Source organism: Piliocolobus tephrosceles, chromosome 1 (assembly GCF_002776525.5).
Source record: "Piliocolobus tephrosceles isolate RC106 chromosome 1, ASM277652v3, whole genome shotgun sequence".
Lineage (NCBI taxonomy): Eukaryota > Metazoa > Chordata > Mammalia > Primates > Cercopithecidae > Piliocolobus > Piliocolobus tephrosceles.
In genome coordinates, this window is record NC_045434.1 from 6,277,671 (window position 1) to 6,290,081 (window position 12,411).

Here is a 12,411-nt window from a genome sequence, read left to right on the forward strand (position 1 = left end):
TCTTCTTCTTCTTCTTCTTCTTCTTTTTTTGAAGGAGTCTTGCTCTGTTGCCTAGACTGGAGTGCAGTGGCTTGATCTTGGCTTACTGCAACCTCAGCCTTCTGTATTCAAGCAGTTTTCCTGCCTCAGCCTCCTGAATAGCTGGGACTACAGGCACACGCCACCATGCCCAGATAATTTTTGTATTTTTAGTAGAGACAGGGTTTCACCATGTTGGCTGGGATGGTCTCGATCTCTTGACCTCATGATCTACTTGCCTTGACCTCCCAAAGTGCTGGGATTACAGGCATGAGCCACCGTGCCCAGCTGGGGGGAAGCTTTTCTCTGTGGAAGAATGCCAACTAACAAATAATAGAATGGTCAGAGCAGAGTAGTGTGTGCCTGTAATCCCAGCACTTTGGGAGGATGGCTTGATGCCAGGTGTTCAAGACTAGCCTGGGCAACATAGTGAGACTTCATCTCTACAAAAATAAATAAATAAATAAAATAAATAAGTAAGTAAATAAATAGCTGGACATAGTGGCATGCACCTGTAGTCCCAGCTACTCAGGAGGCTGTAAGGCAGGAAGATCACTTGAGCCAAGAAGTTTGAGGCTGCAGTGTGCTATGATCATGCCTGTGAATAGCCACTGCACTTCAGCCTGAGCAACATAGCAAGACCCCGTCTCTAAAAAAAAAAAAAAAAAAAAAAAAATCAGGATACTTTTAGCCAGCCAGCTCTTTCTGGTATTCTTCTTTCTGCTATTTTTCACAAGTAAATTCACTCTGATCCAAAGTCTTGGGGAAAAAGTGAAATACACATCTCAGCTGAAATAAAGCAAGGTCTCTAGGTCTGTATCAACTATTTCCATGTCTGGAGGTGGTCAGTGAATCTGCCACGTAGGTAGCGAGTCACCTTCTAAGTCAGAAATTCCAGTATCTCTTTGGGAAGGTTAATCTTTGTCTTGTCAATCCTATGCTTTTAATTGTAGCCATATGATCTCAAAAGCAAATGCAACAAAGCCAAAAATAGACTAACGGCACTTAATTAAACTAAGAGCTTTTGCCCAGCAAAAGAACCGATAGCATAAACAGGCAATCTACAGAATGGGAGAAAATATTTGCAAATTATGCCTTGATAAAGGACTAATATCCAGAATTTATAAGGAACCTAAACCAACAGGAAAAACATGGGAAAAGTACACGAACAGACGCTTTTCAAAAGAAGATATACCAGTGACCAACATATGAAAAATGCCCAACATCATAGTAAACATGGGTTTACTATGAAGCAGGCATTGAGCACAGCGTGTCACTGAGATTCCCTCCTCTGATCTTTGTAATAACCTTTGTTCTGCTCAGAAGTAGGAGCAGATTGAAAGAGGTTAGTAATCTGTTGAAGGTCACATGGCTCATAACAGGCAGAGCTGTGTTTTGTCTACGTTAGTTCAAACCCTTTCGTTTTGAATTGTTCTCTACATAATGCCAAAATCAAGTATGTAAGTATATTTTATAAAAATATACCTTTCTAACTATCAGAGAAATGCAAACTAAAACCACAATGAGATACCATTTCACACCAGTCAGAATGGCTATTATTCAAAAGTCAAAAAATAGCAGATGTTGGCGTGGATGTAGAGAAAGGGAAATGCTTACACACTGTTGGTGGGAATGTAGAGTAGTTCAACCCCTACGGAAAACAGCATGGAAATTTCTCCTACTACAATAGAATTACTGTTTGACCCAGCAATTCCATCACTGGGTATCTACCCAAAGGGAAGAAGTTATTTTATCAAACAGACACTTGCACTTGTGTGTTTATCTCAGCCCTATTCAAAACAGCGAAGTCATGGAATCAACCTAAGTGTCTATCAGTGGTGCACTGGATGAAAGAAAATGTGGTATATACATACACCATACAATACTACACAGCCATAAAAAAGAATGAAATAATGTCCTTTGCAGCAATGTGGATACAGCTGGAGGCCATTATCCTAGGTGAAATAACTCAGAAGCAGAAAATTGAATACTGCATGTTCTCACTTACATGTGGGAGCTAAACATTGGGTATCCAAGGCAAGGACATATAGATGGAAATAATAGACACTGAAGATCCCAAAAGGGAGGAGAGAAGAAGAGGGGGAAGGATTGATAAACTACCTGTTGGGTACTATGTTCACTGTTTGGGTGATGAGATCACTAGAAGCCCAAACCCCAGCATTATGAGGTATGCCCGTGCAACAAACTTGCGTGTGTACCCCTGAGTCTATAATTAAAATTATAGCCATATGACCACAATAAGCATAAAAACACGATCACTTTCTTTTGAGTGCGAACCTAACTGTATTGATGAGCCGAGATTGTCTGTTCAGCTTCATTAATGCGACCAGAAAATCAAGATCTAAAGAATGAATGTCAATGCATTGACTGCCATGCACCTTTTTAAGGTCAAGTCATGATAACTGATCCAGTGCATTAGACAACAAAAGAAAGCTACAGTCACTTTGAAAATGTCATGTAGGCGCCAGTTTATGCAACTCCTTTTAGCTGGTGTATGTAGAAGCATTTTAGTAACTGTGCTTTATGAGTTTGAAACCTTGGAGACATTTTTTTCAATTATAAGTCTTCAGACTAAGTTACTTTAAAAAATGTCTTTCATTTAGCGTTTATGAGGAAGCAGGCATTGAGCACAGCATGTCACTGAGATTCCCTCCTCTAATCTTTGTAATAACCTTTGTTCTGCTCACAAGTGGGAGCAGATTGAAAGAGGTTAGTAATCTGTTGAAGGTCACACAGCTCATAACTGGCAGAGCTGTGTTTTATCTATGTTATTACAAACCCTTTTAAGCTGTTCTCTACAATAATGCCAAAATCAAGTATGAAAGTATCATATTTTACAAAGATTCTTCTATTTACCAAAACACAGACACCCAGAGCACTTTTTAAAACTGTCAAATGCATGGACTTCAGTTTCCAGGAGCTTATTAAAGGGAAACTACAAATAGTTCTTTGAGAAGGTACAATATTGTTCCTGAATGCAAAGTGAAATGTGGATGATCACATTAAGTTTGGAGAATAAACACATGCTGTTAATAAGAACAGTTCGAATTCTATTTACAATTCTATTAACCATGTAAAAAGCTTTTTCTTGTATTTCTTCCACCTAAGCTCCCTGGACTCACAGTTTACCTTAAACTATCAAGAAAAGAAGTATAAAAAGATTTTTCTTGTATTGCATTCCTATATATCCAGTTTTCCCCTCGTTATTAGGTGTCAGAAATAGTGCCATACAGCCTCTAGGCAGAGTTCTCCAGCAGATGGCAAATAGGTGTTCCACGGATTTGCCCAAAGGTGAATTTTAATGAGATCTGCCTACTTCTTTCTTACCTTGAGAAGTATGAGTATACTCAGGGCTGTGATGGCATGTAAATGAGTTCTGCTCCTATGCTAATTAGATCAGGCCTCTGGAGAGTAGCCAGCTGTTGGTTTTTAAAGGAAATAAAACTATAGGTCACAGAAATAAGTCATTTGAAAGCTGGTTTTTAGAGACCTTTTCTAGCATAAGAAACAGCCATATGTCCCAGAAGGAGCCATCAACATGTCTGGGTAAAGACAGAGGAGGAGAGTGAGTAGGTAAATAGGGTCATTATTTCCAAGCTTTTCCCTGGAATTCATTACCCGCACAAAGTGTAGTCTTCAGACCTTGAGTGCTGCCTCTATTTTTATTTTTACTATAAATTCATAGTTTATCTTTGATGTTTAGTAAAAAATCAAATAACAGTAATACAGTAGTCCCTACTTATACTCAAAGGATGTGTTTCAAGACCCCCAGTGGGGGTGTGAAGCGTTGGATACTACAGAACTCTACATGTACTCAATTTTTCCCGTTGATATCTACCTGTGATAAAGTTTAATATATAAAATACGTATGGTAAGAAACTAACAACAACAAAACAATGCTTATAACAGCATACCATAATAAAAGTTATGTGAATGTGGTCTCTTCCTCCAAATAATGTATTCAATGTAATATTTTCAGACCTTGGTGGACTGTAACTGAAACTGTAGAAAGTGAAACCAAGGATAAGGAAGACTACTGTAATAAACTCGGTCTTCCTTGGCTCCCAAGGAATTTTCACTCTCCTCCTCCTCCTCCAATATCTCCAATACTTTCTTCTCTATTGTCTTCTCTTGCTTCACTTGCTCTACCAACCAGAAGTGATTAGATGTTTTCCATATTTGGCTTTGACTGTCCTCTTTTTTAAAGAAATCTCTCTTGATCATCTTACTTACCTTTAAAGCATCAATCACTAAGGAAAATAAAATCTTATAAGAATGTGTGTGTAATCGAAGAAAAGGGAAGAGATGTTACATTATCCATCTGATGAGGGCTTCTTACCCCTTTTTAGCCATGGACTCCTTTGACAGTCTGATGAAACCTATGCATCATTCCCATGTTTTTAAATTAATGTATTAAAATACAGAGGATTGCAAAGGAAACCAAAAATGTTAAAGTGACCAGAATATTTTTACAAATACATTTATGATATGCTCATGTGTATCTTGCAGTCATCTTCACGAAATAACAAGATCCAGTCACTACCACAATTTCAAAGTAGTGAGAAAGACTTGGAAATGTTGTCTATAATTGTACCACAAGATGAAAACTGTTCATGGAGACAAAATTGCAGAAGTCATTAATATTCTTATGGTTTGTTGCCTATGTTCATAACTGAAGAAAATTTTACATTTTAGTTAGTGACTAGGGAAAATAAAGATGTAGAATTCAAGCACATAGATCCCCGTGAATTCTTCCCATAGATCCAACTTTAAGAACACCTGGTCTAAAGATTTCCAAAAAAGACTGGGAATTGTGACTTACTTGTAGCCTAAGAGAAGCCATAGGGACAGTACAAAGAAGGGGATGTTATGGAGCCATCTATAATTGTACATTTATACTATATTCCTCCCTTCATATGTTTGGTTTATCTGAGCTTCCTGTGTCTCCTCGTCTTTCTCCATATACCTTTTATATCATATCAAAGTAAAATTAAAACTAGCTAGTTCTTTATTTGGTGGCAGCTGTTGGGTTTTGGCATTGTTTTGTTGGAAGGATGTTTTTGTTTGTTTGTTGGGTTATTTTTTAAATATATCCATCGGTTGTAGGGGAGGCAGAAACTACTGATTATCTGGGATTATTTATCCATGCTATGTCTAGCATCTATTAACATAGATAATTGGCCTTTAAATGTGGATAGAATTAAGATATCCAACTTCAGCCTCTGTCTATTGCCTTTGAAGGCCTCGAGGTGTAGATCAAATAATCCCCTTTCCATCTTGTAACTCTCTCCCCTTGGCTTCCTGAAGGCTGCTTCTCCTGGACCCCTCTCATCTTCCCGCTTCTCTAACGGTCTCTTCTGAATCCTCTCATCACTTTCACACTCAACCACCAGAAAAATGTAGGCATTTCCTCCACGTTAGGCTTTGGACTGGTTTTCTCATTATCTTTTCTTCTTTGATACTCTCTCTCTCAATCCCCAATTCACATTCTTTCCCATGTTCCTTGTCACTTTTTTTTTTTTTTTTTTTTTTTGTGGATGAGGAGTCTTGCTCTGTCTCCCAGGCTGGAGTTCAGTGGCATGATCTCGGTTCACTGCAAGCTCCGCCTCCCGGGTTCACGCCATTCTCCTGCCTCAGCCTCCCAAGTATCTGGGACTACAGGTGCCCGCTGCCACGCACGGCTGATTTTTTGTATTTTTAGTGGAGATGGGGTTTCATCGTGTTAGCCAGGATGGTCTCGATCTCCTGACCTTGTAATCGGCCCACCTCAGCCTCCCAAAGTGCTGGGATTACAGGCGTGAGCCATTGCACCCAGCCACTTGTCAGTTTTAATGGATCCCAGCTCCCCACCTCCCAGTTGAGATTTTAACGACACCCAACATGCATTCTGTGGACACTCACTGTGCACAATTATACTATAGTATATAGTTATGTTAGGCACTGGGCATACAATTCTGGACCAACGAAACAGGTTTCTGCCCTCACACACCCTATAATCCATCAAGGAAGGCCTTAATCAAGTAATGTCAAGAGTGAGGTGTAGGATGAAAGAGGAGAGGCAGGTCACTGCAGAAGTTGATATTAAGGGGATCTAGCCTAGTTTGGGGGTATAAGGAAGCCAATCAGAAGAAGTGAAGCCTCGATTGGAACTTTAAAGGTTAACTGGGAGATGGCTCAAGTTAATTCCAAGTGTAGGAATTGGGATTAGGACGATGCATGTGAAATGCAAAAGTCTAGAAAGAATAGTGGGGAAGGAAGAAAAGATGTCAAATATGGCTGTGGTATGGAATCCACAAAGGGCATTTGAATCCAGTGAAGTTGCAGAGAGGCAGACCAGGCTGGTAAACACTTGTCAATCCTGTGGGGGCGGGTCAAGGTCATCATCCTAAAGACAGTCGGGGAGTTTCATTAGGCAGCGGGCAGGTGTCCGGATTCACAGTTTTAAAAGATTAACCCAACTCTAGCAGGGAAAATGGTTTGGAGAAGGGCAGGAAGCCATGTGCGGAGACCATTGGAGGTGGTTATGGAGCCCAGTTAAGAGACAGTATGTTGGTTTGCAAGAAAATCTGAGTCTTCATTGTTTCTGCTTTACCTGCCCCTCAAACCTTTAAGATTTGACCTTGAAAATGTCCACTGCATGCTGCTTTTCATTCTCACTGAGCAAATTCAAGCTTCTTTTTTTCCCTTGGACTATTGCAGCAGCTTTACTCTCTACTGACTTACCTTCTGGTTCCTGTTTCTCTATACCAGTGGCGTACAGGTGCGCTGTCAGGCTTAGCCCTAAAACACACTTGGTTGCTCCCAAATGCATCAAAATTAAGTCCAGACTCCTCTCCCTTGTTCACAACCTCTGCAGTGTGGTCCCTACATACGCTGCCAGCTTTCTCCACCATCACAAGCTCCTACCGTAACTTTCCGACTTCACGTTCCCCTTGGCTCACTAACTCACAAATATCCAGACATGCTCTGTTTTACTAACTCCTCCCTCCCTCCTAGACTATCTTTCTCTTCCAATGCACTCATAAAAAATTTTCAACTTTGAAGACTAATTTCAAGCCCAGCTTCCTCCAGATTTCAAGCCCAGCTTCCTCCTAGATGTCCCCAATCAGATTTTTTCCTTTCTGTCCATGTTCTAGTGATTATTTAAATGATGTGTTTTCCCTCTAATTAAGCTTCTTACCCTTGCCTCACCATTTATTAGGGTCTAGCTCCTATCTGAGTCACTATGTATGAGAGAGAGGCTTTTCCACTAAATTGTAAGTTTCTGAGAGCTACAGAGATTTGTGGTAGTCATTTCTGTGTTGCACATAGTGATTTGCCTGCCCTGTGCTTATAAAGGCTCAACAAATGTTAAATAAGTTTTTGGGTGGTGGTAGGCTGATCGGACCTCAGAATTGCACATTTATCTGAGTCACATACCCAGAACCCATTCTGGTTGTAATATTCTAGGTTGATCAAATGCACAGGAACATTTTACTAGCAGTACTGTTTTTGTTTCAAAAGCTGGCTAAATGCAACAGGTCTCAGTAAGAGTAACAATTCAGTATTTTATTGAGAAGTGCTGAATTCTTTGTTGAAAGCTGAAATTTATTCTATAAGTGTTTCATGAGCCCTAATTATGTCTCTGGCTTTGTGCATACAACTATGCAAATCTGTGTCCTGGAAGCACTTAACTGGTATTTTCATAAGGACTTGGGGTTTTTCCATCAAGAATTGCAGGAGGCTGGGTGCAGTGGCTCACGTCTGTAATCCTAGCACTTTGGGAGGCCAAGGCATGGGGATCATGAGAGGTCAGGAGTTCAAGACCAGCCTGTCCAACATGGTGAAACCCCATCTCTATGAAAAATACAAAAAACGTTAGCCAGGCATGATGGCAGGTGCCTGTAATCTCAGCAACTGGGGAGGCTGAGGCAGGAGAACTGCTTGAACCTGGGAAGCGGAGGTTGCGGTGAACCAAGATCACACCAGTGCACTCCAGCCTGGGCAACAGAGCGAGACTCCATTTCAAAGAAAGAATTGCAGGAGAATATACATTAATAAATAAAGCTTAATAAAGCTGAAAAAAAATAGTTCATTCCTTTGGTCAGAAGTTATCTTTCACCTAACCCAGAAGTGAAAAAAATGCAGCCAAGGAAAGGTATGACAATACAATGGATATATTGTCAATACAATAAAAAGTATAAAAAGAGAAAACAAACTTATTAGAATATTGCTGATCGTAGTTTATTTAGGGCTTGATTATTACTATAATTTTATTGTTTTCTCAGCTGTAATATTAATAAAGCCCTGAAACAAGCAGGTTTTATAATTTTCTTCTCAGTGTCACTTTACACCACAGGCTAGGAAGCATCAATAGATGCTCAGCAATAATAAATGCGTTTATTGAGTTCCAATATATGCCCCACATTGTTTTAGACACTGGAGATAGGCAAAATTCAATTTATAGTCTCAAATAGCTTGCAAAGTAGTATCTTATATAGGAATCGAATTGCTTCCAGGAACAAATAAAGGAATATATTACTAGAAGAAGATGCTTGTATAGGAAGCTCACAATTTTTTTTCCAGGCTAGACTGAAACTGAACATTAGAGACATACTCCGTGATTTTCTGAAATATGAGTGCTAACTTTGGAAAAAATAGACCATAAACTCTCAGAACACAGATTAGTAGAGGTTAAATGTAAGAAGACTTTTGTGGGGGAAAAAAATGTAAATGATGAGGAGAGAATGCATTCAGAATGAGTAAAGAGTAATTTTTTAGATGTTTGCTGTATGCCTGTATAAAGATCTGTGGCTTCAAATTTGACTAGATTTTGTTTTTGTTTTTCAAAATCTTTTCTAAGAATTGCCCTGGTGGAAAATATTCCTGAAGGCCTTAACTATTCAGAAAATGCACCATTTCACTTATCACTTTTCCAAGGCTGGATGAATTTACTCAACATGGCCAAAAAGTCTGTTGACATAGTGTCTTCCCATTGGGATCTCAACCACACTCATCCATCAGCATGTCAGGTAAGCTACATCCTCTGTGTGTGTGATGATTTTACTTATGTGCATTTTCCACTCCTTAGTATTCTGCTCCTCCACTCCTCAAACTCCAGCTCATTTCTTTTAGTCTACCCGCACCCAGAGTACACGTACATTATTACATTTATGTAGATGTGCCGTTGTTAATCATATGTCACTCAGCTCCTACTAGAATGCCAGGTTTGCAAGGACAAAATCGTGTTTCATCTTTGCCCACAATCGGCTCTTTATACAGAATTGCTGTGTTGCACAACTTCAGGGCGTGCTATTTACGTGATAATCTCTGTCAATGGCATGGTCCAGAATTCTACTTTGCACAACCTGCATGTTTACAGGTCTAATTCTGCAACTGCTTGCTGAGGCATTTATTTGGTTAATCTGTGTTATAATCCACCTTTCGAGTTCTAATTCACCCACAGCCACTTTTTTTTTTAATAGTAGAGTGAAATTTCCCAGGATAGTTGTTTTCTCTAGACTGTCATATTTGGATGAATGGGAAAAAGAAATATGCTTATTTCTTTTTAAAAAATAAGGCTTCGGAGAACTACCTTTAGAAAACTGACTTAATGATCTAAACTATTTCTGAATAAAATGCTCTGGGTGTAAGAAAATGGTGCTGGTGATTTTAGTGTGTTTTTCTTTATATTGATACAACCATAATAGTTTATATTAAGCTACCCTATCTAAATATGTAGCCATTGGCCTACACTTAAATGTCATATGTAAGTCAAGGGCAAAATAAGTTTTGTTTCCTTTTATGCAAAATGTGTTGGCATTAAGCTTATAATCATGATCTCACTGGTGCTTTGAAAGCTATTGAATCTATTCAGTTACACCATTTTAAAGTCAAAAGTTACTGGAAAATAAAAACAAAAAACACAAAGGCCATAACTCAAGAAGAATGGAATGAGTTTACTAACTGTGTTCTACACTTTTCCATCTCTACTAAAGTTTAAGTGTTTCAGGATTTATTACTCCATAATGTCTCCTAAAATGTAGTGGTTTAAAGAAATAGTGTCTATTTGTTCATGATTCTGGGCAGGGTTTGGCAGTGAAGACTTACCTCTGATGCATATGGTGTTGGCTGGGGTGGGCTGCCTGGGGATGGAGAATCCTGGATGGCTTTCCTCACATAATCTGGTATCTCAGCTGGGGTGACTGAAACGTCTGGGGTGGCTGAGTCTCTCTGCGTGTTCTGTCATCATTCAGTAAACAGTCCCGAGCTCTTTACGTGGTGATTGGATCCTCAGAAGGCAAAGAGCTCTGGAATCCTAGCGTGTTGCTCCCAATCTATTCCATTGGCAGAAGCATGTTTCAAGTCCAGGAGGGAGGAGCAACACCCAAGTACAGGAATGAGGATTATTGGCGGCCATCTTTGGAAATAACATACCATAGCCCACTCTCTGGCCGTAGCAATTCATATCTGTCTTTTACATGCAAAACACATTCACCTCATTCCTCAGAGTGAGAATTCTACTACATCAAGGGCTCTGGAGCAAAGCCAGAGGTCACCTCCAATATCCCTTTTGCTCTTATGTGGGCTTTTTGGCTAGATCTAGAAACCAAATTGACACCAGGCAGCTTAGCAGGAGAAAAGTCTACAAATTTTATTAGTTTTACTCATACATGTGGATCTTCACAAGAGAGTGAAGTCCAAAGAAGTGGCCAAAGTAAGATGGTTTTATACTTTTTAGACAACAATAAATCTGAGAAGATATGACAGGACAAAGGGAATCTGTGTGGGGCAGTCAATTTCTAGGGGCGTCACTAGGAGATATGGAAGGGGTATAAAACTAGTGGGACATAGGGTTACTTCATTAAGTGTGTTTATTCAGGTCCACGGCAGCCCCCAGTTTCCAATCTCTGGTGATAAGGGCTATTTTCTCACCCTGGTACAGGTAGGGTGGGCTTCTCAGAAGAATCTTCATGGTTTGCTGCATACAGAAAGAGGCAGGTCAGCTATCCCTTACTGAACTGCAATTTTCCCAGTGTTTTCCACTTGAAATAATCATCAATATACCAACCTGACATATTTTTGAGATGGCACATCCTTCACTCCTTCAGTTCAAAATCCAGAGTGTGTTTATTTGCATCGGGTCTGGATCTGAGTGAGGCTCCTCATGTGGGCTTCTCTTGATTGGAAACATGCAAAAAGAGTAGTTACGTGCCCCCTAACACACATGCCAAATGTAAAATGGTAAGATGGGGTAAGATACCTAGAGATACTTTGTTTCAAAAGGGGTAAATGGAGAGTAGAAGATTGCCCCCTGGGGTGTATGAACCAGGGGAGATAAGATCCAGACTGGCTAGCTTGCATATGAAAGCCTGGCTGAGCCATTTTTATCTATAGGCATTGGCTAATCCTTGGGGGGGCAGTCTCTTCCCAGCCGGAAAGGGGTGTGTGTGTGCGCGTGCACGCGCTCATGTATGTGTCCATGTGTGCGTCTGTGTGTGAGCGTGCATGCATTTTTAATTGATGCATAATAGATGTACATAGTTTTGTAGTACATGTAATAATTTAATACATTATTATAATTTGTAAAGATCCAATCAATGTACTTGGGGAATCTGTCACCTTAAACATTTGTCTTTTCTTTAGGCTAGAACCTTTCAAATTCTTCCCTTCTACTTACATTTTTATATGTTATGTTATGTTATGTTATGTTATGTTATGTTATGTTATGTTATTTTTGGAGACAGGGACTCGCTGTGTTGCCCAGGTTGGAGTGTAGTAGTGCGATCTTAGCTCTCTGCAACCTCCACTTCCTGGGTTCAAGCAATTCTCCTGTCTCAGCCTCCCAAGTAGCTAGGATTACAGGTTTGCACCACTGTGCACAGCCAAGTTTTCATATTTTTAGTAGAGAAGAGGTTTCACCATGCTGGCCTCGAATTCCTGACCTCAAGTGATCCATCCACCTTGGCCTTCCAAAGTGTTGGGATTATAGGCATGAGCCACTGCACCTGGCCCCCTTCTACTTATTTTGAAATGGAGAATAGATTATTGTAAATTATAGTCACCTGACTGATCTATCTAATGCTAGGTCTTATTTCTCCTACCAAACTGTATGTTTGTGTCTGTTAACATCTTTTCATCCACTTCCAACACTTCCCAGCCCAGAAAGCCTTTTTAAAATGTCAAAATGTCATCATATACAGAAAATTCAGAAAATTATATGCAGTACAGAGCCCTTTTGTTTGGCTAAGAAGATCCATAGAGACCCACGACCTGAAGACATTTCTTACTTGAAGAATGTTGTGAGTGGAGAGACCAACCTTGGATTCTCTACATTTTATCTAAATTCTGCGTGAAAACGCAGCAATTCCTTCTTCAGTTTATCTCGTTCTT

The 12,411-nt window shown here is 39.8% G+C and overlaps 1 protein-coding gene across 3 annotated transcripts in view; it reads left to right on the forward strand.

Annotated features, from left to right (window-relative positions):
- PLD5 (phospholipase D family member 5) overlaps positions 1-12,411 on the forward strand; it is a 422,250-nt gene that overhangs the window by 213,398 nt on the left and 196,441 nt on the right. For 2 of the 3 annotated variants that reach the window (XM_023216268.1, XM_023216269.1), the window contains exon 3: positions 8,882-9,050. The exons of the other annotated variant lie outside the window; for it this stretch is intronic. In XM_023216268.1, coding sequence (XP_023072036.1) covers positions 8,882-9,050 — 169 coding nt within the window. The remainder of the gene's footprint in view (positions 1-8,881; positions 9,051-12,411) is intronic. 3 annotated transcript variants of the gene reach the window in all.